Source organism: Clarias gariepinus, chromosome 5, assembly GCF_024256425.1.
Source record: "Clarias gariepinus isolate MV-2021 ecotype Netherlands chromosome 5, CGAR_prim_01v2, whole genome shotgun sequence".
Classification (NCBI taxonomy): domain Eukaryota; kingdom Metazoa; phylum Chordata; class Actinopteri; order Siluriformes; family Clariidae; genus Clarias; species Clarias gariepinus.
This window is the reverse complement of record NC_071104.1, coordinates 14,320,250-14,348,064: the sequence shown is the minus strand read 5'-3', so window position 1 is coordinate 14,348,064 and position 27,815 is coordinate 14,320,250. Positions and strand designations below refer to the sequence as shown.

At 37.9% G+C, this 27,815-nt stretch overlaps 1 protein-coding gene across 1 annotated transcript; it reads left to right on the top strand.

Moving 5' to 3' along the window:
- The first annotated feature begins 135 nt into the window (after positions 1–135).
- LOC128524332 (MORC family CW-type zinc finger protein 3-like) lies at positions 136–26,761 on the top strand. The gene is made up of 18 exons (XM_053496863.1): positions 136–219; positions 1,814–1,886; positions 2,086–2,218; positions 2,722–2,957; positions 4,189–4,318; positions 5,426–5,573; positions 5,843–5,971; positions 6,062–6,181; positions 8,381–8,478; positions 9,208–9,306; positions 11,854–11,982; positions 12,065–12,139; positions 12,264–12,303; positions 24,752–24,800; positions 24,879–24,933; positions 25,031–25,433; positions 25,616–25,767; positions 26,442–26,761. The coding sequence occupies exons 1-18, from the start codon at positions 181–183 to the stop codon at positions 26,599–26,601; spliced, it is 2,268 nt and encodes a 755-aa protein (XP_053352838.1). The 5' UTR covers positions 136–180; the 3' UTR covers positions 26,602–26,761.
- Positions 26,762–27,815: the final 1,054 nt, after the last annotated feature.

Below are 27,815 nucleotides of genomic sequence, written 5' to 3'. Positions count from 1 at the left end.
AATTAAATGCAGGTAAATCTAGGTTATGTGATTGTAGAACCAGTATGCACTCTGTGGTGAGTCACAAAGGGTGGAGTTTAAAGTCAGTATAAAATGTAATGTTCCTGAATTTCTAAACAGTAGAAGACACTCCTGCTCATTCCTAAGACACTCACTTTGGAACAGCAGTTTTAAATAAATATGGCAGCTCTAACAAGTAGAGGAATACCTTCAAGCTCCGTAAGTACTCATGGGCTCTATCTCGGCTAAGTCATAACTAGCCACTGTTTTGTATACAGTAGCAATGAATGTAAAAAATATTTAATATAAAATTATATATGGTTCCCTTGGAATTATAAGGTTCCATCTGCAGTGTGAGGGTTTTTTAAATAATTAAATATTTTTGCACTTTATAAAGCAAAAATGTGCTGTGGCTTTTTCCAAATGAAGAGTACAAAAATGTATATCACTTAAACACCCAATATTATGTTACTAAATCGTCACAGACTATAAATGTGAATAACTCAGTTTTTACAAAAACGTCAGATAGAAACGTATAATTCCAATGGAACAATGTAATGTAATTAGATGTCACAGGTGTACCTTTGACTTTACAAATTTGAGATTTTGAAAACTTAAGCACTATGGCATCAAGTTAAAGAATTGAGTAAATTAATGATAAATGAATGCATTTTCTGAAGATTGACAGTAGACTGTAGATTAATAGAACTAATTAACCGAAGTGTCACTGTCAGGTTGCAGGTAACTTTTACTTTCATTTCATCAGGACTTTACTCAGGCAGTGTGGCTGTCGTTCAGTCATGAGCAATCATCAGAAGCTATGTTATAGGTGTCTAACGCCTAGAAGCAGTATATGTGCAAAGCATATCTGTATCCTAATCAATTTAAAGCTTTCAAAGCCAACAAAACTGTCTACTATAATTAACTGAAGCTAATGAATGGAATCTTAAATTTAGAATTATATATATATGTGTGTGTGTGTGTGTGTGTGTGTGTGTGTGTGTGTGTGTGTGTGTGTGTGTGTGTGTGTTATAAAAACTTTGCTTCTGGTTATTGTCCTGAGTCGAAGCTGACTTCAACAATTGCAGTGATATGATTTGTTTTTTAAATGATTTTTCTTAAATAAAAATGATTCTAAACCTTACTCCTGAATGGCATAACAAAACCATGTTTGTCCTGTTATGTAGAAATCCTCAGAAGACTTTAAATTGTAAAGATGCTACAGTCCTAAACCTTTTTTTCTTTCAACCACACTGATGCTAACTAATTATGGACATGTGTGGATGTGAGCTGTGTAGCAAAAGAGCAAAAGAGGGAAGCATTAATTTTCAAACAGTGTGTTTTTTTGTCCTATGGTGCAACATAGTTCAAAGAATATGTTTTTTTTTTTTTTAAACTTCATGTGTCTTGAAGAAAGCACGTGGTAGCCTCCTCCATCTAGGTTGGTAGTTGTTGTGTCATGGGTGGGATTTGTAAAGTGATCATTTTTAGATGACTTCAACAACTTTTAGAAAAAATAATAGAAGAATATAACCCAACTTTATCTGCATGGCATTGGCATAAAGTGCATAAGACCCCAACTTTTAAAAAGTAAATTTTCATAGCATGATTTTCATGTTTTGTTTTTATTTAAATTTCGAAAAAATATTCATCCATCAGGAAGTGAACATTTCCATAGATTTGTGTTAAAAGCTTTCCTTTTATTGGGGGGTAAATGGTTTTAAGTGTTAAACAAGCAATATTTATTTATTTTTATAGCAGGCTTATGCGTCATCATACTGTACTTGAACATCATATTGGTTTTCTCCTAAAGGTTAGTCCACAATATCTGCACTCAAACTCCACTAGCCACACTTGGCCCTTTAGTGCTATAGCAGAACTAATCGGTGAGTTAAAATTTATTTTTTTATCTTTTTTTTTCCTTCTGTCATCCAACTGATTTGTCTGTGTGTGTAAAAGAGAGAGAGAGAGAGAGAGGGCTTTTTAATTTTTTTTTTTTTTTTGCTTTTTAGAGCAACATTCTGCATGATATTATGAAAGATAGTTTTCTTTAAAAATATTTTTTAAAGTTTTCTTTATTCACAGATAATGCTTATGACCCAGATGTCAATGCAAAACAATTGTGGATCAATAAAACATCTGTCAAAAAACAGGACTGCCTCATCTTTATGGATAATGGAGAAGGCATGGATTATGACAAAATGTTCAGAATGCTTAGGTACGGCTGTGTTAATACTGAAGTCATTTTACTATTTGTGGTACAGGCTGTGTTCCATTACACATTGTACTCCCTGCTCCCTGTGTATAGAATGTCAGTTAAGGGGAATTTCCCTTGACAAAATTCAAGCATCCAGAACACATTGCAATGTCAAAAATGCAGACATCACATTCTTTATATATATATATATATATATATATATATATATATATATACAAAATATACACAAAATATACAAAATATATACAAATGTATTTGCTTATATATACAAAAGCAAACTCTAAACCTCACAGCAGTGTAAAGTAATATATAGCACACGCCTGTCTGAATTTACCAAGACTTAGAGGCATTTATTGAAATTCTGCCTTTTATTCTGCATATTCTATGCTTGTTTATGTATTTGGACTTTTGTCAAATGTTGCTTGTGTTTATACATCGCCTGAACCAGCCTGTTTTCCAAATCTCTGTCTCACTTTCCTTCTCTCTTCCTCTCTTGCTCTCAGTTTTGGCTTCAGTGATAAGCAGACAGTAAAAGGCCATGTCCCAGTTGGTCTTTATGGGAATGGTTTTAAGTCAGGTTCCATGCGCTTGGGGAAGGATGCCATCGTATTCTCAAAGAAAGCAGGAACCATGTGCGTGGGTCTCCTGTCACAGACTTACCTCGAGAAGATAGGAGCAAAGACTGTCAAAGTGCCTATTGTCACGTTCACTAAGACTGGACGGACTTATATCCTTTTATATTTAGAAACGGAGAGAAAGGTTGCTAGGTTTAATTGAAAAGGTGCACAGAATATCTAAATTTCTATTAGGGAAACTTTTAGAACTTCAGGAGATGAGGTAAAAAACATTAACTTGGTACTGTATATGTAAGAAGCTCGTATCACAAAAATATTTATGTGACACATAGCCAAAAAGTAACTTTACTGTAAAAGTAAAGTGTACATTTCAGGCCTGCTCTGTTACTTAAAGTGCAAACAAAACAAATACTGCCCTAAACCAGTCTTCCTGATAGCACTATGAACTTTTATGTTTGAAGACTGAGTTAGGTTTCTAGGACTTGGATTATCTACACATGCAAAACAAATTGGTACAGTGGTGAATCTTCCTAGAAGTTCCAGCTCGCCCAGGAGCTCATGAAAGGACCCAGAACAACATTAAAGAACTGCGGGCCACTTGCCTCTTTTTAAACTCCGTTCATGATTCATGAAAAATGGCATCCATGGGAAAGTCCCAAGGCGAAAGCCCCTGCTGACCAAAAATGCTACATCTACAGGTTACATCTGGCCTAAAACTAAAACAGGATTTCATAAAAAGAACATCATCTGTGATTGTCTTTGCAGCTTCAGGACCTGTGTTTTACCAGAAACTCCTAAAGGAGAATGTCTGCCCATCGGTTACTGACTTGGGTTATGCAGCAGGACAATGATCCAAAACACACCAGCAGGTGCATTACAAAATGACTAGACTAAGCTTAGTCAAAGTTCAGAACTAAATCAGAATAAAATCCTTAAACAAGCTGTTCATGCTCAAAAATGCTCAATGTCCCTAAATTAAAACAATTCTGCAAAGAAGAGTCTGCCAAAATTGCTTTATGATCTAAAAAACTAATTGCCAGTTTTCTTATATTAATTATAAAGAAATGGACAAGCAACTTTAAGAGCTATGGATGAATAATCCAATATAGCAGGTATTGTGCAGTGTTCCCAAAATGCAGTAGATAATAACTAACAAAAAAGTGGTCCATATAAGGGCAATTAATGAACTGAATCCTCTGTCAGGTGTTTATTCACCAAGGTTTGTTAGCACACAAATATATAACACATATTACAACATATTATAACACACATATTATAACACATAATGCGCTAAAAATTTTTTAAAAATTGTGGGCTTGCAAGTGACACAGAAGGAGAAGCAAATGATTTCTGACCCTCCCCATGTGCAGTTTGTTCCTTAATTCTGTGCTTTACCCAGTCATGCTATTTGTCTGCGTGATATCTTGACACATTCACTGTTTAACACGGTGGAAGAATTACTTGCTGAGTTCAGTGTCATTGACAGTTTATGTGGAACCCGTATCATCATCTGGAACCTACGCAGGTAAAACACACAAACCTTCCTTTCTCTATTCACCTGTCAGTGGTCATAATGTTACGGTTAAACTTTGGAGCAATAAATCATTAACAAATAAGCACATCAGGGTAAGAAAAGAAGCTGATAAAGCAATGCATCCCTCATGCACCCAGTGTTACGATCAGGGCTAAATCATTGTCACAACTTGTCAGCACATCGTGTGCTGTAATAAAAGCTAAAGACCGCAAGCGAAATATAAATGTGTGTGACTTTTTTGTCTTGGCAGTCCAGTTTTCTGGTTTCTCTTATGCTCTAAGACAATAGATAATAATATGCATAGTGTACAGAGGTGAAAATATGATGTTACACTTTGCGTTGGATATCCGAAGGAAAAAAAGAGTTTATAGCCGAGAATAACGTTCAGCACAAAACCTTTATCAGTCTCTTTCGGCGTCACAAAATTATAATACAAATCGTAAAGAAAAGGGTAAAGGAATAGAGCGTTTCTTGGGGGGGGGTAAGGGGGGGACAGCACACCTGAGCTCCTACTCGTTCTCTCCTTCTCACACACACACACACAGGGAGAGGGGCGGCAACTCTTAAACAGCAACATACATACTGTAATGTGGTCTACAACCTAGTAGTGGCCGTTATAATGGTTTTCTTCATTAGAACTTGATAACATTTTGCTTTTAGCTGGGTCTGCATCACTGGCATCTGTTTTGTCCGGAGTGCTATTTTTTTACTTCCCCATTGCATTATTTTTATGATTTTTCATTTTCATTCATTTATTGTTTTACTCAGTAGCGCATATGATTTCAAATGTAGCAAAGTACAATACTTTAAACAAAACATAAGTAAAAGTAAAATTACAGACTTTAAAAACTAATTTAAAAAGTAGAAGTACACAAAAAACTACTCAATTACAGTAACACAAGTAAATGTATTCTACTTTCCACCTCTGATAGTGTATCTCATTAAAATATGTTACAAAAAGATGGACAGTCAACTTTTTATAGATCAAATATTGGAAAAGAGAATATTAGAAAACTGGATTTGTGCCACATATGTTTTGCTTGTACAGTTATTTTAGAATTTCTTTCTTTAATTCTACTTAAAATGATTCTGCTGCAGAACATCTTCAGGCAAATTAGAATTTGACTTCAAGACAGACATTTATGACATCAGAGTTCCTCTTGATGTGTATGAGGACACCAGGAAGCTAAACAAGCAACAACCTGAGGGTGACATGTCACTTCCTGAGAGTGAATATTCCCTGCGGGTGAGACTTAAAAAAAAATGTAAATTAATAAATCAGTTCTTATCAAAGTCGGATTTGTCAGGAGACATTTTGGTTTCGTGGATTTCAAAAGTACAAATTAGACTCAGCATGAACGAGCACATTTAGTCAACCTGAGACAGCTAACCGTAATCTGGGTTTTAAAAAAAAACTATTCTAGCTGCAGGATTTGGTTCATTTATCTCTAATTTAGAAATGAATTAAAGTTGGTTTCTTTAATTTACTGTACATGTCCATTTTTTTTGAGTCAGGCATACTGCAGTATCCTATACTTGAAGCCAAGAATGCAGATTATCATTCAAGGACAGAAGGTGGAAGCTCAGTTTGTCACCAAAAGTCTAGCAAAAGTCTTCAAGGACACATACAAGCCTGCCTGTCTAGTATCCTTGTGCAAATACTAAAATAAGGGAAAATGTAAAATATCGATGTTCAATTATTCAAAATCTGTTATCCTTAAAATTTTCTCCTAGAAAAAAGGAATGACAATCACTTTTGGCTACAACACAAAGAGCAAAGAGCACTATGGCATCATGATGTACAACAAAAACCGACTTATCAAAGCCTATGAGCGTGTTGCTTGTCAGCGCAAGGTAAGAATCATACAGTTTGTATGCGTTCAACTTTCTTTGTATTAGCATACAGGAAAAAAACTATGGAAGAACCAAACATAAATAAGTAGAGAGACCATGATACTAAAACATTAAAATAATTTTATATATGGTGAATTAGGAAGCCTAAAAGCACACAATTTTCTATAACATCTTTGTCTGCTGTAAAATTAAGATTTAACTTTATTGGAGTTATGCCCTCTGCTCAAACATATGGTTTGCAATTTCTGCAAAATCTTTCTGTACAGCAGAATGTGCCTAACTTATTAATGAAAAGGAATAAAATTTTGTAAGGTTGAGTTTCTTACGTATTGTTTACATTAAACTGTACTACTTTCATCGTCAGCCACATTCACTCCCAATTCAGTAATCGGAGAGTGAATCACAGATAAGAAACATTTTGTCTTAAAGCGACTCCAGGGTGTTAAAATCCACTTCAAACTATTAACTAATCCCAACTATTAACTAATTAACTAACTAATAATTAGAAAAGCTAAATATTCAGTTTAGCTTTTCTAATTATTATCTTATTGTTTACAGTGAGCAAGTAGCTTATAAGTTGCTTTTTTTTAAAGTAGATTATTAAATCTGCCACGTAACTGTTCGCAACATCGCTTTTACTCAACATTTTGATTTCACTTATGGTGCGGGTTAAACTCTAGGCAGATATCTAAGTATTACAAAATGTAATTTAATTCTGTCCAGCGGTCAAGTTAAGACACACCCACACTTTGACACATGCACAGTACGCTTTTAAAAGTTGCAGTTTACAATCTGGTACAAAACTTTAATTCTACTAAACATTTTGATTTCGTTTATGGTGCAGGTTTAACTTCATGCAAATACAGAAGGACTGGCAAAGTGTATGGTAAAGTGTAAACTAGCCAGTTTAATATAAAGGTGTGACAAATCTGGATGGACAGACAGACATACATACATACAGACAGACCAACAGACAGACAGAAAAAAGAAAAAATTCTGTTTTGGGCCCTCCAAATGTATGAAACAAATACAGCATATCATTTAGAAAGTGAGTTCTGAAGAATATACAAATTAAACCTCTTTTATTTATATAGATAGAAATCAGAGAAGGAAAGAGTAATAACATTTTGTACTTAAGTAAAAGTACTGTTACTTCAGTGAACTTTTACTGAAAAAGTAAAAAAAAGATTAAAGTTACCCTTATAAAAATCTACTCAAGTAAAAGTAAAAAGTAGCTCATTAAAAATTTATTTAGAGTAAAAGTTACTGAGTTTTTTTTTTTTTTTTTACAGCGGGGGTGGGATGGGGGATGAAACACCCTTGTATAATAAATCTGTTCCCTTTGTTGTGCTTGAAATCAAAGTGGTCGCTTAAATATGACCAGGGGTTTGCTTCATAAGAATTTGTTGGCATTTCACTTTTACAGTAGCTGTGTCTGCATCACTGGCATCTGATTTGTCCGTCTCCATCGTTCTTGTGAATTTAGCACGTTTTTTTTCCACGTCCATCAATCAATGAGTGCAGTAGTTTCTGGGGTGCATTTTTTCCCTTCCCCGTTGTATTATTTGTATTATTTTTCATTTTCATGCATTTATTTTTTAATCAATAGTGAATATGATTTCAAATGTAGTGAAGTACAATACTTTAAACAAAACATACTTAAGTAAGTAAAATTACAGATTTTAAAAACTACTTTAAAAAGTAGAAGTACACAAAAAATATACTCAATTAAAGTAATGCGAGTAAATGTAATTTATTATTTCCCCCCTCTGATAGAAATGTAAATATAGTATGGGTATGACAAGAGAAGGATGATTTGAAATAGGGGGTATGAAATTATATAAGATGTGTGTCAGCAGTAGCATGATTGTCCATGGCCAAAAGTGTAAGACGTAAATAAGCAGTATGACCACAACAAATGTACAGCGTAAGAGAAATGTGCGACTTCATGATTCTGGTGTGTTAGCAGGTACTTTATAGGCTGTGTGTGTATTGTTTTAAGAAAAAAATATCCAACCAATTTAGTCATTTAGAACTCTGGATAAACCTTCTAGGACACCACTGCAATGTCCTTCTATGTCAACTAATATCACTGTCCCTCCATTAAGATTCTTATTGATGTCCACACAAGCAGTTTCTGGGATGCTTTGTGTGCTATTTTGAAGCCTTGTCTTAGTGCTTACTGTGTTCTCTTGCCAGGCTAAAAGCACAGGGGTTGGAGTTATTGGGGTGATAGAGTGCAACTACCTCAATCCAACTCACAACAAGCAGAACTTTGAAGATACAGAAGAGTACAGGTGTGTTTGAGTTACTGTAAATTAATACATGTTTTAATATCTACAGTATAATGTCCCGGAAACAGTGTTTCAAACTTAGCAAAAATGCATTAAACCACTTTTAAGGCAAATGTCTTCACCCCTGTGTATGGACCGTTTTAGGGAACTCTATGGCAATATACAGAGTATACTGATGAGCCAAAAATTTTATACTTCTGCCTCATATTCTGTTAGTCCTTCATGATCTGCCACAAAACCTGGACTTTATAAGCCATCTGAAGTTGCCCCATGGTATCTGGCATCTGTGTGTTAGCAGCAGATGCTTTTTTTTTTTTAATTAGTGATGTAAAGCTGACATGGACAAATTGTTTCAGCTCATCAAACACACTTTTGGAATGAGATCTAAGGAAATCGCCCTTAGTTCTCAGTCTTTAAATTGTGGAGATACCTCCAGAAAGACGAAGAAAAAAAAGAAAATTGGAGAAAAATGACAGGGGAATTAGTTGTCATACAAGAGCAATATAAAAGAAGTAAAAAAAAAAAAAAAAAAACAGTTGGGTACAGGGATGATTTTTGCGTCGCCTGTGAGTGACCATAATGGTTTGGATCATTGGGTATAAGAATGAATGTATACAGTATGTTTAGTTTCTCAAGACCGCTGACATTTTACACTGATTTTTATAACCACTCTGATTAACAGCAGTTTTGTTATGTGTAGAGTGTGTTTAAGCAAAGTTTGTCCCTTTGCAGGAAAACCATGCTGAATGTAGGTTACAAGCTTGAGGACTACTGGAAGGAAGTGCGTTACAGACACCAGAAAAACAACACTGAATGTTTTGAAGATATTGTGTAAGCCTAAAAATGCTCCCTCAAACACACAATCACACTCACACAAAAAGCAAGCCTCATGTATTTTATTTCTTGACTTTCTTGACATTTATTTTTTTGAGTCACAAATATGCTATTGATTGGTTTAATAAGAAAGTACTTTTAGAATAGCATCGGCCAAAATATGGCATTAGTAATAAAAAGTGTTTCACTTAAGTGTAGTGTCCAAAAACTTTGTTGAATTTATCTTAATTGTCATTCAAATAAAACGTGACAGATTTAGATTTTACATTAAAAGACAAACCTGAAAAAGATTATTATTCTGAAATGCAAAATTATTAAGATGTTGCAATAAAATTACACAAGGTTACGGACACTACAGGTTTTTTGGGAGTAAAAATGCTTTGCAACAATTTTTACAGGTCATATGCTTTTAGAAGCTTACACCAATTTTTGTATTAATACATTAAAGTATATGAATAATATGTTTTAAATTATTATTGTTTGGAGAAGACACTATAACACCATAATATAAAACTATAATGGCCATTTTGGGGCACATACTGTTTCATCTCTCCAAAATGGCTGATTGGTGAACTCGTGCCCGCCCCACCAACCGCACCCGGTAAAAGACATCGGAGAGCCGAGCAATTACCGTACAGGGGCCCACCCAGTGAGACATAAGCTTGGCCGAGAGCCCCCTCTTCCTTCCGGAGGAACACACCCATACTTGCTCTCCAGCAGCAAAATCTCGCCCCTGGCTGTGAGTGTCCATGCCCATACGCCCCATAGGTGCTCCCACCCGAAAGTCTTGCAGTGGTGCCCGCGAGCGCTGGGTGGGGCCCTTCTGCTTGGCGATGAGCGGATCACGGTTTAGCTGTGACACCGGCGAAGCGACTGCGGGTGACGCTCTGGGTGATGCAGTAACTCGGCTGCACGCTGGCTCAGACGGCTGATCACCGCCGGAGAGCCTGGAGAACTGCACAGGGAGAATGTTCGTCGTCGAGGGTTCTTTGTCACCACGGCACTCCACTCGCTCGCAGTACCGACCACCAGTACCGAGTAGGTTTCCCCCTCGGTCTGCTACCGGAAGTTCCGCCCCCCGGGTGTGTGCTACTAACCTGTAGTTTGGGTCCTAGCTGTGGTCTGGGTCCTAGCAACCTGGCTACCCTGAAGTTACCACACAGAGTTCCGTTAGCCAAGTTCAGCACCACACCCCATCTCTCCAAAATGTCCAACCCCAAAATGCAGTCCTCCTTGACACTCCCCACTAAGAATTCGTGTGCATAAGCTCGACCACCCACCAGAATTCGCACCGTGCGACATGCCCGTACCATGACGTAGCCCCCAGGAACGGTGCGGATGTTGAAGGCGGGGTCAGGCTGTCTGCAAACACGCATGCTTTGGCCTCGGAGACTTGCTCTTTGCCTAGGCGTGATGGGTAACCCTGTCCCCCTCAGCACGCTTGGCAACACCCTTCTCCAACATGGTGAACACACCGACATGCTGGTCGCAAGGCATGCTGGTCGTCAGCCGTCGCCCCGCCCACGCCACAATATGTATAACATAAAAAAATTAAATCACCACTAATATTGTGTCATAATAGTCATATGCAAAAAAAAATTTTAAGATGAGCTTCACCTAATCCAAATCTTTAAGAAATTTTTAATAATCTATAAGTACAACACCATTAAAAATACTTAAATCTATACAAATCAGGTTTGTGGGATATGTGTATTAAAAAAATGCAACATTGCATGTGTTTATTTTTTTTATTTTATTGATTTATTTTCAGTTTATGCAGACAGAACTCTAGGGTAACTTCTTGGAAGTTATTAGAACTGTTTTGGGTTCATGTGTTCATGTTTTGTATATTTCGATATTTTGGGAATTACCAGAAGCCCGGATTTTTGCAATCTTAAATATGCATAAAAACTATAATGTGTAATGTGTATATATGTAAAACTGTCAATATTAACACATAAATGCATGTGATTAATCTAGAAATTTTAATGGGGTAATATTTCTTTAACGCAAATTAGCAAGTTACACGGCGATGTGGGATAATTGCATGTTTAACACAAATAATCCAATGACTGAGGAAACATCAGCAGGTGTGCTGAATGGCAAGTTTTATTATAAAAACCTACTAGAGTAGAATGCTTTCAATATAAGACACTGAAAAAGAATTTTTAAGCCCCATTTAAAATTTTGGCCTCCGAGTGGCGCAATGGTAAAGCGCTCGCCCTATCATCCGGAGATCGCTGGTTCGAACCCCAGGTGATGCTGTTTTCCTCTCACAGCCGGAGGCACAAAGAGAGCTGATTGGCCGAGCACTCTCAGAGGGGAGGGATGAGAGGTACTTGCGCTCCCACATTAATCACGGCTCTACAGCACCCCCCCTCAAAAAAAAACGTTTAAACATTTTCGAAATTTTAAACCAATAGAGCTGTTACGTATGGATTCATGTGTCCCATGGCCTACTTTGTTTAATGTTCTTGCTTTATTTGCTGGTGAAGTTTAGTGGTTGATTGCTTAAAGGATTTTAGTGTTTGTGTGCACTTATAGGAATCGACCAGATCAAAACTGGGTTCAATGTGATGATTGTCTGAAGTGGCGAAAACTTCCAGACTGTGTTGACCCTAAAAATCTCCCTAAAGAGTGGTTTTGTCATATGAACCCTGACCCTCAATTCAGGTGTGTTTAAGTGTGTGTCTCTCTCTTTCTTTCTTTCTTGCATGCACACATGCTTACTAATATAAGTATCTGATACCCTCAGGAGTTGTAAAGTTGAAGAAGAGCCTGAAGATCCTGAGGATGAAAAACCGGGATATCAGAAAACCTACAAGGAGCAGTAAGCACTAAATCATGTTAATCATGTAATTAAATAAATAATATATTAATATAATAATAATAAAATCGAATATAATAAGATTTTTTTTGATGAAATACTTAATATTGTGTGTGTTTTAAAACAGTGAGAGAAATCAGTGGCAGGATAAGAAGAACAGACTGCAGGTAATCATGCTATTTTAAAATGGTTTAAACAAATGGTATATTTTTCGATTCTTTTAAGGCCAGATTTAGAAAAAACACTGCTCAGTCATTTAGAGATGCATTTTGTATATAAGCTACTGGAACTAGGCACTGCACCATGTAACAAAGAAAAGGAATTTCATGAGTTAAAGAAGAAAAATCACATGTGTTTTTTCATTGTTTTTGATAAATAGCATTACACAGTATTTATTAGCATGTTATATTGTTCCGGATTTTTTTTTAAAGTAAAACATCCAATTGATCCATACAATCCACTATTGATGTCTAAATATAGAACTATTTATATAATATAGAATTATGCGGGTTTGCTGCACATTGCCTTAGGTAGTTCATCAATAATATTATTAATTTAGCTTTTGTAACCACTTTATACTGGTCAGTGTGTATACAATGGATGAGATGTCTGAAATTCACACCTATTAGTAATTTAGAGTCCTCATATCAGGGACTCAGGATTGAACCTAGATTGGATAGGATCAAAGATTAGCATCTTTTTCTTTAAAGACATACCATGTAGATCTAGAATGTGGCATGATTTAAGCATAAAGGGAGATAGAAATATGCAGTTCAGTTTTATTTATATAACGCTTTTAACAATGGTCATTGTCTCAAAGCAGCTCCACAAAATGGAAAAAAAATATATGTATGAGTGAGAAACAAAATGTGTTTAAATAATAATAAGGTTGTGAGATTGTACCTGATGAGCAAGCCGAGGGCAACGGTGACAAGAAAAAAACTTTCCGAGATGGCAATAGAAAGAAACCTTGAGAGGAACCAGACTCAACAGGTAACCCATCCTCATTTGGGGGATAACAGATATCAGAAATTATATAATGACATCATGTGTTAGACTGCTGGAAGTTCAGTATATCAAAAGTTGTCCAATTTATCATGGAGTCCAGTTCAGAACAGGGATGAGTCAGCAGGTGCAGAGGACAGAGTGGGCTCTGGATCACTAGAAGCTCAGGAGCAGCATGTGTAGCTCCAAACCATCATGAAGCAGAATCCAGCTGGAGGTGTTTTTCTCTGGATGTCTCAAGATCTCCGCAGGGTTGGCCTCTGCCTACTGGAGCTGGCACAATCTCCAGATGCCTCGGAATAGGAAGAGAAAGGAAGAACAGGTGGAAAAGGATTAGCGTAGATGCCGTTCAGGATATTACAGTAGCAGCACTAGATAGAGGTGTGCATTTAGATGTACTGGAGTACAAGGTTTATGTGATAAATTATGCGTCTGCCAGATTAAAGAGATGTGTCTTGAGTCTTCATTTAAACTGAAAGACTGAGCCCCAAACACTGTCTGGAAGGCCATTCCAAAGCTTAGGAGCTAAATAAGAGAACGCTGTACCCCTTTTGTAGATTTTGATATTCTGGGATCTAACAGAAGTCTGGAGTTTTGCCATCTGAAATATGAATAAAAACTATAATGTGTAATGTGTATATATGTAAAACTGTCATATTAACGCATGTGACTAATCTAGAAATTTTTATGGGGTAATATTTCTTTAACGCAAATTAAGCAAATTATCAAAAATGACCCATAATTGCAGCACCATTACCTGGGTATGTGCCATAATTGCACATTTAACATGAATAATACAATGACTGAGGAAACATTAGCAGGTGTGTAGAATGCTTTTAATGTAAGACACTGAAAAATAATTTTCAGGCCCCACTTATCAACAAAATGATAATGAAATTGATTTAAAATTTATGCTGAAAACAACATTGCACAGAGATAAGATGTGGCGAAGGGCAGAAGAATGCTCACAGCCCTCTGGTCGATGAGTGGATGCGCTCTTTCCACTCCCAACCAAAATTCACTTAGAATTTAGTCTCAGGTTGGAATCAGATTTCATCTCAATGAATTGTTCCTGTTCATAGAGCTGAAATCAGCAAGTGCTGCACATAAAATAGAAGTAAATACTTTAAAATTGCATATTAAAGACAAAGAACTCCAGTTAGTACAGTAGGTATCATACAAAACAAATAAAATATATGTAAAATATATGAGCATAATAAATGTTATAGTCATAGTCAGTCAATAAAATAAAATAAAGTGGGGCAAAAAAGTATTTAGTCAACCACCAATTGTAAAAATTCTTCCACTTAAAAAGATGAGAGAGGCCTGTAATTTTCATCATAGGTATACCTCATATGAGAGACAAAATAAGAAAAAAATCCAGAAAATCACATAGTAGGATTTTTAAATAATTTATTTGCAAATTATGGTGAAAAAAAAAGTATTTGGTCACCTACAAACAAGCAAGATTTCTGGATCTTACAGACCTGTAACATTTGCTTTAAGAGCCTCGTCTGTTCTCCACTTGTTACTTGCATTAATTATTTGTTATCAGTATAAAAGACACCTGTCCACAACCTCAAACTCCAAACTCCACTATGGCCAAGATCAAAGAGCTGTTAAAGGACACCAGAAACAAAATTGTAGACCTGCACCAGGCTGGAAAGACTGAATCTGAGATAGGTAAGCAGCTTAGTGTGAAGAAATCAACTGTGGGTACAATAGATAGATAGGTAGATAGATACATACATACATAGATACTGAATTGCGAATTAGTTGGTATTGGGAGAGAGGGAGGGGTGCACGCAGGAGGGGGTTGGAGGTACAGTGCTCTGAGGTGTCAATGAGTTTGAGTGGTCAAACCTATTGAAAAAGTTGTTAAACTGGTTTGCTCTCCCCACATCTCCCTTAATGGTTTCACGCCGTTTGGAACGGCACCCATTTCCTAATTCACACCTCCTTCATACTGTTGTTCTGTAGTTTCTGCTCCAGCTTCTTGTACTGATATTTTGTCCCCCTGAGCTGAACCTTAAGTTCCTTCTGCACATGCTTAATCTCCTGCTGATCACCACTTTGGAAAGCTTTCTTTTTTTTATTCAGGAGAGCTTTGGTGTCACTTGTGATCCACAGCTTGTTGTTTACAAAGCAGCATACTGTTCTTACAGAAACAGCAACATCCATGCAAAAAATTATGTAATCCGTTGTGCAGTGTACAATGTCCTTAATATTCTCACTGTGTGACCCTTCTAGCACATCCCAGTCTGTAGTTTCAAAGCAGTCTCTGAGCGTGTTCTGACTCAGGAGACCACTTCCTGAATGAACAGACGGTTGTGGGTAGCCTCATAACTTTTGGTTTGTAGTGAGGCTTAAGCAGAATGAGGCTGTGATCTGATTTCCCCAGTGGAGGAAGTGGAGTGGCACTGTATGCATCCTTAACATTTGCATACAGTAAGTCTATAGTTTTATTTCCCCTAGTGTTACAGTCCACATACTGGGTGAAAGAAGGTAACGTTGTGTCTAGAGTTACATGGTTAAAATCTCCAGAGATTAACACAAGCGCTTCAGGGTGTTGAGTTTGTAGCTTTGCAGCTGCGGAGTGGATGACGTCACTCGATAACTGCCCTCTCTGTAGATATTGATGTTTTTCACCAGCCCGGCCAGTTCATCGATCTTGTTAGGTAGTGAGTTTACGTTTCTCATGATCACAGAAGGCACAGCTCATATCACCACTTTCTTGCTAGCTGCTTAGCCTTTAGCATAGCGCCCCGCTTTGCAGCCACGATACGGCCTCCTCACCTTATCAGGTAATCGGAGGACCACCAGCAGAGGACTTTGTTCTCCATTATTAGAAAATGAAAGACACTCAAGACCACTGATAATCTCCCTCAATCTGGGTCTCCACCAGATCACAAGAACTGAGCAAAAATCTCAGAACCACACGAGGGGACCAAGTGAATGACCTGCAGCGAGCTGGGACCAAAGTAACAAAGGCTACCATCAGTAATAAACTGCGCCGCCAGGGACTCAAATCCTGCACTGCAAGTCCGTGTTGCCCAGCAACAGCCCTAAAACATAAACAGGAATAGGCCAAAATACCAGCAACAGTGAGTGAAAACAATGTGAAAACTTACAGAAAAGGTTTTAACTCTGTAATTGCCAACAAAGGGTATACGAGATGAAATTTTGTAATTGACAAAATACTTATTTCCCAGAATAATTTGCAAATCCTACATTGTGATTTTCTGTATTTTTTTTCTTATCTTGTCTCTCACAGTACTGTGTCAGGGATAACCTCTAAAAGGCGCTTAGTGCCCAGAGACTTGTGTGGTTTTATGCGTTAGTTAAGTTGGGGAACCACATGTCCCAGAATGCACCTCGGTCAGGTGATGGAAGTGCTCTTCTGAACCGAGGTGACTCATTAGTTGGATCCTTATAAATACCCTGTTTAAGTTCAGCATTTTATCTAGCATTTGTTGTTATGGTTGTTATTAATATAGTTGTTTTTTTGTCTTATAAAAGTAAAATCTTCTGTAGTGCTCAAGTTTATTTGTGTTTTTCTTGTGTTAATTCTTATTAAAAGAACATTAAAACCATCACTTTTGCCTCTGCAATTATGCCACCCAAATCCAGACTACCCAAACGTGACATACTGTATATACCTATAATGAAAATTACAGGCCTCTCTTACCTTTTTAAGTGGAAGAACTTGCACAATTGGTGGCTGACTAAATACTTTTTTGCCCACTGTACCAAAATACACCAAACTGCTGCACTGAATGGCTCCATAACCTAGTTGTACTGAGCACTGTTGTTTGGGAAGTATTTTTGAAATAACCCTCTAAGGGAAGAGATGTGTTTCAGTCAATGACTGTGATTAAATATATATTCATGATTCCTGACTCTCTGCAAACACTGGTGCGTCTAGTTGTGTATTGCTTTGCTTGTATTCTTTGCAGTCTGATTTTTTTATGTATTTTAGTTTATGTAGTAAACTACTACATAATTATTTATTAGTTACCTAGATTTTTAGATACTGAGTCTGTGGTACTAGTCTCAGTATTAATAACCTACGGTGGAACACTGTTTGTATAGTGTGTCCATTATTGGACTGGGTGAATCTGTGAATTTACCTTAATTGTCACGAACGGGGTGTTGTGGCAGGTGTTGAACGCCGTGAAGGAGCAGGCATAGAGGCAGAGGGGTTAGGTAATCAAAAAGAGTCTTTTAATAATAGTTAAACACAAAGTATAAATAAAGACACAAACAAAGGAACAAACAAACTCAAACAATACTTAACTCTGTGCTAACAGGGGCTCTCTGGCAAGACACAGGCAAAAGAGACGCATAACACGCCCAGTGACGAGACACAGGCAGGGGGACAAACACATAACAGGACACAAACGATGCGTTGAGCTGGGAGGGAGACACTAGAGGGGAGGGAGACACTAGAGGGGAGGGAGACACTAGTGGGAAACACTAGAGAGGAGGGAGACACTAGAGGGAAACACTAGAGAGGAGGGAAACACTAGAGGGAAGGGAGACACTAGAGGGAAACACTAGAGGGAAGGGAGACACTAGAGGGAAACACTAGAGGGAAACACTAGAGGGAAGGGAGACACTAGAGGGAAACACTAGAGGGAAACACTAGAGGGAAGGGAGACACTAGAGGGAAACACTAGAGGGAAGGGAGACACTAGAGGGAAACACTAGAGAGAAGGGAGACACTAGAGGGAAACACTAGAGAGAAGGGAGACACTAGAGGGAAACACTAGAGAGAAGGGAGACACTAGAGGGAAACACTAGAGAGAAGGAAGACACGTAGAGACTAGAGATGAGAGACCAAGAGAGGGACGGGACGAGGGCTAAAGACATGTCAATCAGCTAGGCATGGCTTTTAGCTAAACATGGTTAAGCAGTGCTTAACCATGGCAGTTAGCTACACATACACCCAGCTAAGCATGTCTTTAGCCCCAACATGCACTAAGCTACACTTACCTAATAGCTTAACACACACTAGGGAATGGGGGCACAGAAACAGACAGAGGATACCCAGTGGCTAGGCGAGGCAGCCCTCCAAGACTAAGCGAGGCGGCACTAACAAGCTAGTCGGTACTCCAAAGCTAGGAGGGGCGGCACTCTAAAGCTAGGCGCACTGGGACACTAGGGGGAGAGGTAACACGACAGCTAGAGACACAAAGGGGCTATGGCTAGAAGCATGCTAGTTACTGTAACTCCACATAGATCTTAGCTAAACACGCTCCTAGCCAAACACACACCTAACTACTTACCTGCTCTAGCTAAACACAAGAACACAGGAGGACAGGACTGAATCAGCTCCACTAACACAGACACACAAGATACACAGAAACATTGCCAATAAGAGAGCCCAAGTCAACACAACTAAAATCAAAGTACAAACTAAACAAATAACAGAACAGAACAGAACAGAACAGAACAGAACAAAATGCCCACACAAATGACAGTGGTGTTACCAAAAATGCTCGACCCAGTTTCCCAGTCTAAACAGCTATTTGATTCAATTCAATTCAATTCAATTTTATTTGTATAGCGCTTTTAACGATTTACATCATTACAAAGCAGCTTTACACAATCAAAAGAACTAAGTTTGTATGAAATGTGAATGTGTATGAATCAAAATGATATCATTGTCCCTGATTGTCCCTGATGAGCAAGCCTAGGACGACGGCGACAGTGGCAAGGAAAAACTCCCTGAGATGGTAATAGGAAGAAACCTTAAGAGGAACCAGACTCAACAGGGAACCCATCCTCATCTGGGTGAAAACAGATAGCAGGGATTGATGTGCATAATAATATGCGAGACTGGAAGTTCAATATAAGAGGAGATGTGTAAGATTAAAGTCCAGTTTGTTCCTGGAGGCTCAGGTAGACTGTGAAAAATTTCAGTCCTGAACTATTGAGCGACTGAAGTCACAGGTCCTCAGAGAACAGCAGTCTGCATCAGTCGAGGACAGGACCACCTTCATGGAAAAGTGGAACCAACCCCAGTCACCACACGCATTCCAGGCAGACCACACGGGGGCATCCATGTGATAAGATCTCCAACCAGAAGCAGGACTCCAGGATGAGTTAGAGAGGTCCAGCGGGCAGAGGGGGTCTGGATCACTGGCAGCTCAGGAGCGACATGTATAGCTCGACAGAGAGATAGGTAGAGGAAATAGGAGAGAGGGAGAGAGAGAAAGAGAGAGGAGAGAGCAGAAAAGGAGAGAGCAAAGAGAGGTAGAAATAACAGTTAGGTATGGTCACAGTTGAACAATGTAAAATGTGAATGTATATTTAGTGCAGAAAGCAGAGACTCTGGCAGGACTAACTATGACAGCATAACTAAAAAGGGAGAGCCAGAAGGAAACACAAACATGAGGGCTTCCAGAGATGTAAGGCAACCAATCACCTCACCGTCAACAAACCTGAGTGATCAATGAGAGTGGGGAAGACAGCATCCAAACATACCAGTTCACCTAATACTCTACGTCCATGAGTCCCCCAGATCTGCTCCTTTACCTAAGGATATTCTTTTTATAAAAATGCTTGGCTAAATAAATAGGTTTTTAGCCTGGACTTAAACACTGAGACTGTGTCTGAGTCCCGAACACTATTTGGAAGACTATTCCATAACTTTGGGGCTTTGTAAGAAAAAGCTCTGCCCCCTGCTGTAGTTTTAATAATACGCGGTACTGACAAGCAGCCTGCATCCTTTGATCGAAGTAGGCGTGGCGGATTGTAAGACACTAGCAGTTCACTCAGATACTGCGGCGCGAGACCATTTAATGCTTTATACGTCAAGAGTAGTATTTTAAAATCGATGCGAAATTTCACAGGAAGCCAATGCAATCTAGATAAGATAGGGGTTATGTGCTAATATCTTCTGGTTCAAATGAGGACTCTCGCTGCTGCATTCTGGACTAATTGAAGCTTGTTTAAGCACCTAATTGAACAACCAGACAGTAAGGCGTTACAATAATCCAACCTAGATGTGATAAAAGCATGAACTAGTTTTTCTGCATCGTTTAGTGACAATATATTTCTTATCTAATCTTATTTATAGATTGATTGATGGCTACCTCGGTAAAGGTGTGCACTCGCATCACCTGACCGAGGTGCCTGCTGGGAAACTGAGTCGGCCAACAAAACGTACAAAATAAAAACAGTGACCTCTAGTGGCGGACCCTTACATTAATGTTGTGTTTGGATGTTACATTGTCAAAATGTTTGGTGCTGGTTTGGTTTAATTCCTGGGCACTTCTAAACTTATATCTTGGTTTACTTTGCTCATTTTGCTGTTTACTGTTCTGACTCACCTGAAGAACTTTGAATATATCAAATAAGAGTTAACTACGAGCATCCTGCATAGCTACTGCAGGATGCTGAAATCCTATGAAGACTGTGAATCTCATCGTGGTTTCCATTTCAATGGACCTGGACCTGGGAACAGACCTATGAGGACAGCTGAATACCATCATCAGGGGTTTGGACTTGTGCTCTTTTACTGATAAGAGCCCATTGATCAGCGATTTCCCGGTTGATCACGGGGACATTTCCTGTCTCACAGAGACATGACGACACTCCAATGACGTTTTTCCACCTGAACCAAGCTGCTCCACTAGGTTATTTTTACATGTCCAAACCTTGTTGTACTTATAAACTTTGTGCACAATGTCAAGTAATCTTGTACTGTTGGGTGATTTAAATGTACACAACATTTTCTTCAGTGCAATGTTGGACTGCTTTTCTCTTACTCAGTATGTGGATTTTTTTAACTCATTCTAAAAATCACATCCTGGCCCTAGTTTGCTGTTCAGACTCGATCAATATAACTAAATTGCCTATTTTAAAATCACAAGATGGTGCTATTTTCCATCCCACTGATACTTACAAAACCTCTGTTACAGAACAGTTTCTTTTATTCATTACGCTTCCTGGTTTATACCTGAACTCTGCAAACTTAACCCCAGGTCGGCGTTTGGAGCGATTGTAAAAAAAGACTGGTCTCACAGTTCATAAAGAAATGTTTTCTGAACACATAAATCAGTATAAAGAAAGCTATGTCTGCTGCTAAAACATCATACTATGCCCACATTCAGTGAAGGAAAAGACAATATCAGATCTCTGTTTTTCACTGTAAATAGGTTATTTAAACTTCTAAATCCAATAATCCAAGAAATCCATGAAATTATTATAAAAGCTAATCCCACTATTTGTCAGCTTGACCCTGCCACAACAAACTTTTTAAAGTCTTGTCTTTTATCCTTACTTCCGTAGTTAATGCTTCTTTCGGTTTAGGTATAGCTCCACAGTCACTGAAATTGGCCGTTTCTAATTTCAGATTCAAATTTTATTTGTCACATACACAGTCATACACAGTACGAAATGCAGTAAAAAGCTAATATGACTGCAAGTGACCTTAAAAAATAAAAACTTATACATAAGAAATAAATATGAATAAAAGATATACGTTAGAAATAAAATTAACTAGTAAAATATACTGTACAAAGTAAAATATACTGTAATAAAAGAAATATGTTAGAAAATAAAATTAACTTGTGAAATATACTGTACAAAGTAAAATATACTTTAAAAATAAGAACAAAATATTAATATAGCAAATATATAGAAAAAGAAAATACAAATTTGTCAAAAACAGAAATTTAGAAATGGCTGGGGTGTGCAAATATGCATAAAAAGTGACTTCTTAAAGTGTCTTATTATAGTGATTTGTGCAGTGTAGATGAAAATATAAATATGTAGTGCATGAATGTGTCCAAAGTGGCCATGAATGCCCAGTCAGTGTTGGATGTTAAAAAGATGGCATTAGCCCTGTGTTGTGGTGTGGTTAAGAGACCTTATCGCCTGCGGGAAGAAGCTCCTCCTCAGTCTCTCTGTGTTGGCCTTCAGGAAGCGGAATCGCTTCCGAGACCGCAACAGAGAAAACAGTCCATTGTTGGAATGGCTAAAGTCCTTCACTATCTTCCTGGTCTCGGTTCAGCACCGCTTGCTGTAGATCGAGTGCAGGTCAGGGAGCTAAGTGCGGATGATGCGCTTAACTGAACGCACCACCCTCTGTAGAGCTCCCCTGTCCTGCATGGTGCTGTTTCTAAACCAGGTCGTGATGTTTCCCGTCAGGATGCTCTCTATGATGCAGTAGTAAATGTTCCTGAGCATCTTGAAGGGGAGTCTGAAGTCTCTCAAGCGTCTGAGAGACGCTGCCGGGCCTTATTCACCACGGTGTTGATGTGACAGGACCATGGCAAGTCCTGCGTGATGTGAACACCGAGGTATCGAAAGCTATCCACTTTCTCCACTGGGCTCCTGTTGATGACTGGGGTCCGGTAGTTCCTCTTCTGCTTTGTACAAAAGTCCACTATCAGCTTCTTTGTCTTGCTGACGTTCAGGAGGAGATTGTTCCTCTGGCACCATTTCTCCAGATTTCCAATCTCCTCTAGGTAGGCGGTCTCATCATTGTTCGTGATCAGGCCCACCACGTCAGTGTCGTCAGCAAACTTGATGACGGCGGTGGAGGCTGAGACATGTCCGCCCATCCTTACTGCCTGTGGTCTGCCAGTTAAGAATTTGGAGATCCACTGACACATAGATGAGCTGAGTTCCAGGTTCTCCAGCTTGGTGGTGAGTGTGGAGGGAATAATTGTATAAATGCAGAGCTGCAGTCGATGAAGAGCATTTTAACATAATTCCCCTTCCAAATGTCCAGGTGAGTAAGTGATGTGTGGAGGAGATGAAAGATTGCATTGTCTGTTCAAAGGCGTTTAAAGCACTTTATCACTACTGAGGTGAGGGCTACAGGGCGATGGTCATTGAGAGAAGCAGGTAAAAGCTTAATTTACCATTTCTGGCTAAGAAAATGGAAGTTGCTTTTTAACTGCAGAGTTATCTAAGAAAAAAAAGGATCTCTATGAGCCTTTCCAATATAGATTCCGGACAGGACATAGCACAGAAGCATTCCAAAACAACTAATGTAAAGGACTTAACTGCTGCTTTTGACATGAATATCCCATTCAGTTCTTTTAATTTCTTACAAGAGACAGTCCATCAACAGTTCACTTCTTATCCTACCGGCATGACTTAATCTGTTCAGATATGTGGTTATCAGTTTAAGATCTCACTAAAGGAGTGTCTCAGGGTTCTGTAGTGAGACCACATGTTTATTACTTATATTTTACCCTTACAAACTATTTTCCCATATTACAATGTCCAATTCCACTGCTATGCTGACGATACCTAGCTTTATATGAATCTTAAGCCCTCAGATCCTATCCCGCAGTGACCTGTATTCTGGACATCAGCACCTGGATGTCGAATAACTATCTTACAGTAAATTAAATGCTTAAAAGGTAGAGATGCTGATTGTAATTATTCACTTAGCATAGTTTTTCCATGTTAAAAAAAAAGAAGATTCTTGGCATTATTTTAGATTGCACTTTGTTTTTTAATGCACACATTAACAGTATGCGAAACATTGCAAGGTTGCGTCATTGTCTCTCTTGGGTGAGGACTTACTTTAGGTCCTTGTCATTGGTCTCATTACATCTCACATCAACTACTGTAACTGTATTTTCCCAACCAGCATTTACAGCAGTTTCAGATTATTTAGAATTCTGCAGCAATAATTATTATGCAATCTAAAAGAACCTAGAACCATTGGCTTCCAGTATCTAATCATGCTCGGTTTCAAATTCTTTCATTTACATTTAAAGCTTTATATAACTTTGCTTCAGTGTATCTGACTGAACTGATTACAAAATATGTTACTGATCGTCATTATTAACTGCCTCAGCTGCCCTTAAGTACCAGACAATAATCTTAAAACAATGCGTACTGGAGCATTCTCTTTGATGGTGCAAAAGCACTGTAATGACCTTCCCTTGACATTCAACACTGTAAATCTTTTTCTGAGTTTAAGGCAGCTATCAAAACTCACTCACTCTCACTCATCATCTATAGCACTTAATCCTGTATTCAGGGTTGCAGGGGGCCTGGAGCCTATCCCAGGAGACTTACTGTAGGGCAGAAGTCGGGATACACTATGGGCAGGGTGTGAATCCACACTCTCACACTTATTAACACACTACAGGTAATTTGGGAATGTCAGTTAACCTAACCTACATGTCTTTGGACTGTGGGAGGAAACCGGAGTACCCGGAGGAAACCCACCAAGCACGGGAAGAACATGCAAACTCCATGCACACAGAGATGGGAATCGAACCTGGCCGGGAATCAAGCCCGGACCCTGGAGGTGCAAGGCAACAGTGCTAACCACTACACCACCATGCTGCCTAATTGATTACTATTTTCTTCTTCTTTTTCTTCTTCTTATAATGATTCTAATATCATTTCCTTAGTAATTACTTCAGGTTCACCCCTTTTATGTCAAATGTAATGGGTCGTTGGGTTCTTGAAAGGCGCTTATGAATAAAGTGTATATTAATGTGTTAAGGACAAAGATTTAGTGATTCATAAATATAGACTCTATGCAATACAGTATAAGAACTGCTTGTATAATCAACATTTTTAGTTTTTAGTGTCTTTAGCCATCATTCACATCTGTTTCCCTCTCAGCAGAACCTATCTACAACCAGGACATCCTCCCAAACAATACACAGTGCTTGTAAGTACCAATTATATCGGTGCACATACATCTGCATTTATTATTTATAAGTTTTTGTAACCTGTGTTTTAACTTCAGATTCCAGGTCTTCAGCTGACTCCCAGGACACTCCTCTTCATATTACTCGTACAATGTGCTGTCATCATTCTCGCCCTCCCTTTGTTTCATAGACATTAACAATGGAATGATATTAAGAGCACTGGAATGATTCAAGTTCACCTTTATTTCAGGAACAAGAGAGTCCTGTGCCAGGGTCAAGAGATCACACAGATGAAGAAATCTAGACTAAAAGATTATGATAACAGTGTACTAAATAGTCCATCAACATCCACAGCCTTACCTAACAGCACCTCACCTGGCATGCACATGGCTGTTAAAGATGCAAATAAAGCACAAAGAGTAGCCACCAAAAAAGCATCAAAAGACAATGGTGATGTGATTCAAAAGAACGCGGTGCAAAGCAATAACATCCCTGAGAACCAGCAGAACTACAAAGGGGTGTACCTTAATGCCATGGAGGAGATGAAAAAGGGGAACTACAAAGGGGTGTACCTCCATGCCATGGAGGAGATAAAGCAGCTCCAACATAAGCTCAGCAAGCAAGAAAAAACAGAAGAAGAGCTTAAAAGAAAAGTAAGTGTCTGTTGAATAGAGATAAGGGTTACAACTTACACTATAAATGTTAAAAAGAAAAATGCAACCTCAATGAACTAACTGGTTCAAAATCATATTGATTGAAAGACAGTTTGTTTCAAATCTTGTTAGTACGATTCTCATCCTATGGTTCCATCTCTGTACATACTCCTCATGCACAGGTGGATGGTCTAGAATCTGAGAAATATAGTTTGTTATTATGCTGTGAGAGCCTGAAGAAAGATTTGGAGGAGATAAAAAGAGAAAGTAAAAAAAGGAAGGTAAATAAAAATCCAGGTGACCAGGCGAAACAGGAAAATCTGGAGTTTTACAGGTAAGATCTCAAGTTTTAGAATCATTGAAGCAAGTGCATTGTTTTTGAAAGAATATCACTATTTCTAAAATAAAAATAGCTTTTAATTAATTTGATATACTGTACCGTCTAGACACTGTTGATGTACAGTAAATGACACTACAATATTTTTTTAATGAATATCGGCATATACAAAGGCACACTTTCAGCACCTATTCAATGGCACATGATGTTAGCAAATTTTATTATGTTAAAAGGTATGTTTATATTTGGCAAAACCCTTGTGCAGTGATCTTTAGCACAGATGAAACAGGGGTTCACATGTCCTTAGCTAGCAATTTTAATAAATAGTACCCATATAAGACAAAACACTGGACAGATGATGACTGGAAAAGGTGTTATTGACAAAAATATGTTTAAAGGTTTAAGGTATAGCGATGACATGGAAGAACATTTGTAAGGTGATGCACCAAAAAAAAAGCAGTGAAGAAGTGCCAGAAGGTAGTAGTCAAGCATGATATAAGTGGCAAGGTTATACAGGTGAATGTACAATTAGTATTGGAAAATGAGGTTATTTCTACCTGATGCAGTTTGTACAGTTTACTGTATATGAAAACACTGTAAATTATCTGTCATTTGAAACAGAAGCTAATCGCTGTAACACAATAAGTTGTAAGCAGTTTCTCCTCTTTTAGCCTCAGATTAACAGAACTCAGACAAAAAGTGGCATGTCTCCTGGTCACCATTGTCCCTGATCTGGATCTTCAGCAAATTAACTACAATTCTGCAGTCATTGATGAGATTCTTACTCAGGTTGTCAATGAGATCTCCTCTACAACAGCAGCTTCTACATAGAAACAGTGGTGACAAAAAGAGAACTAGGAAGTAATTGCTCGATATGCCGGAGTCTTTCAAATCTTGTTTTTATTTTTCTTCATGACAAGACATAAAATGTATCTATCGTTTCCAGTGTGTTTGGGGAGCCAAAACAACTAAGTAAGGTTTTAGGCACCTAATGCAGTGCTTTTCACATTGTCACATTTTTCTTATTACACATTTATGGTATAAAAATTTAACAATTTTGTATGAAGCATGTTATAAAATAATTATATACACACATACACAATATATTATTTGATGACTTCTTTAGATCGTAGCAACAAATGTAGCTTAATGTTGACTCTTAGGCTTCTATTTTAATAAATCTTATTTATTATTTTGGTCATATTTGAAATGAAATAAAAATGGAAAAAAATTCTTGGGGTTGCCAGTATCAACTTACTTTGTACACTTATCCTCACTGTATTGTGTTTTCTCATCATTACTCTCACTCTCACTCACTCACTCACTCAAATTCTATACCACTTCATCCTGTCTCATCATTACTCTTCCCTGTTATTATTATTATTATTTTTTTCTTGCCTGTTGATTAATGCATCCAACAGCTGGTAAATTCTTAAAGTGTTACTGTGTCCAGTTTACTGTAGAGTACATTGTTTATTCTGAAGTCTGAAGAAAGAATAAGAGAAAATGGCCTAAAACGTAAAAGTGTGATTCCTCCTTGCAAAGACTTAAAAAGTCAGTTAGTGGTTTCACACTATCTCCATCCACTATCTCCAGGAAGTCAAAGTCGTAACAGTATTTCCTTTAGGTTTCTCTTTATTTTAGCAAAATTCCAGCCAAATGCAGTAAGACAAACATAGAGGTAAATGTAGTTTGCTTTTTAAAACCTTAAAACCTTATCAATTTGATAATTAAATGTATGATGTCTGCTTCTGCTCTATCTGCTCTGTAAAGTACATCTCTTTGTAGTACTTTTACATTAAGACAGTTAGGACTTGATATCAGAGAAGAAAACAGAAGTCATAGATCTGTTAATGAAATTGTTCATCCACAGTGAACCCTTGGATTACGAGCATACTGCAATTCATTCCGGAAGCGGGCTCGTATTTTAAAACAATCGTAAATCGAATTTCCCCATAAGAAATGATAGAAACTTAAATTATTCATTCCACAGCCCAAAAAAATGTGTACATAAAAATAATTAATACAAAATATAAAGTTGTGTG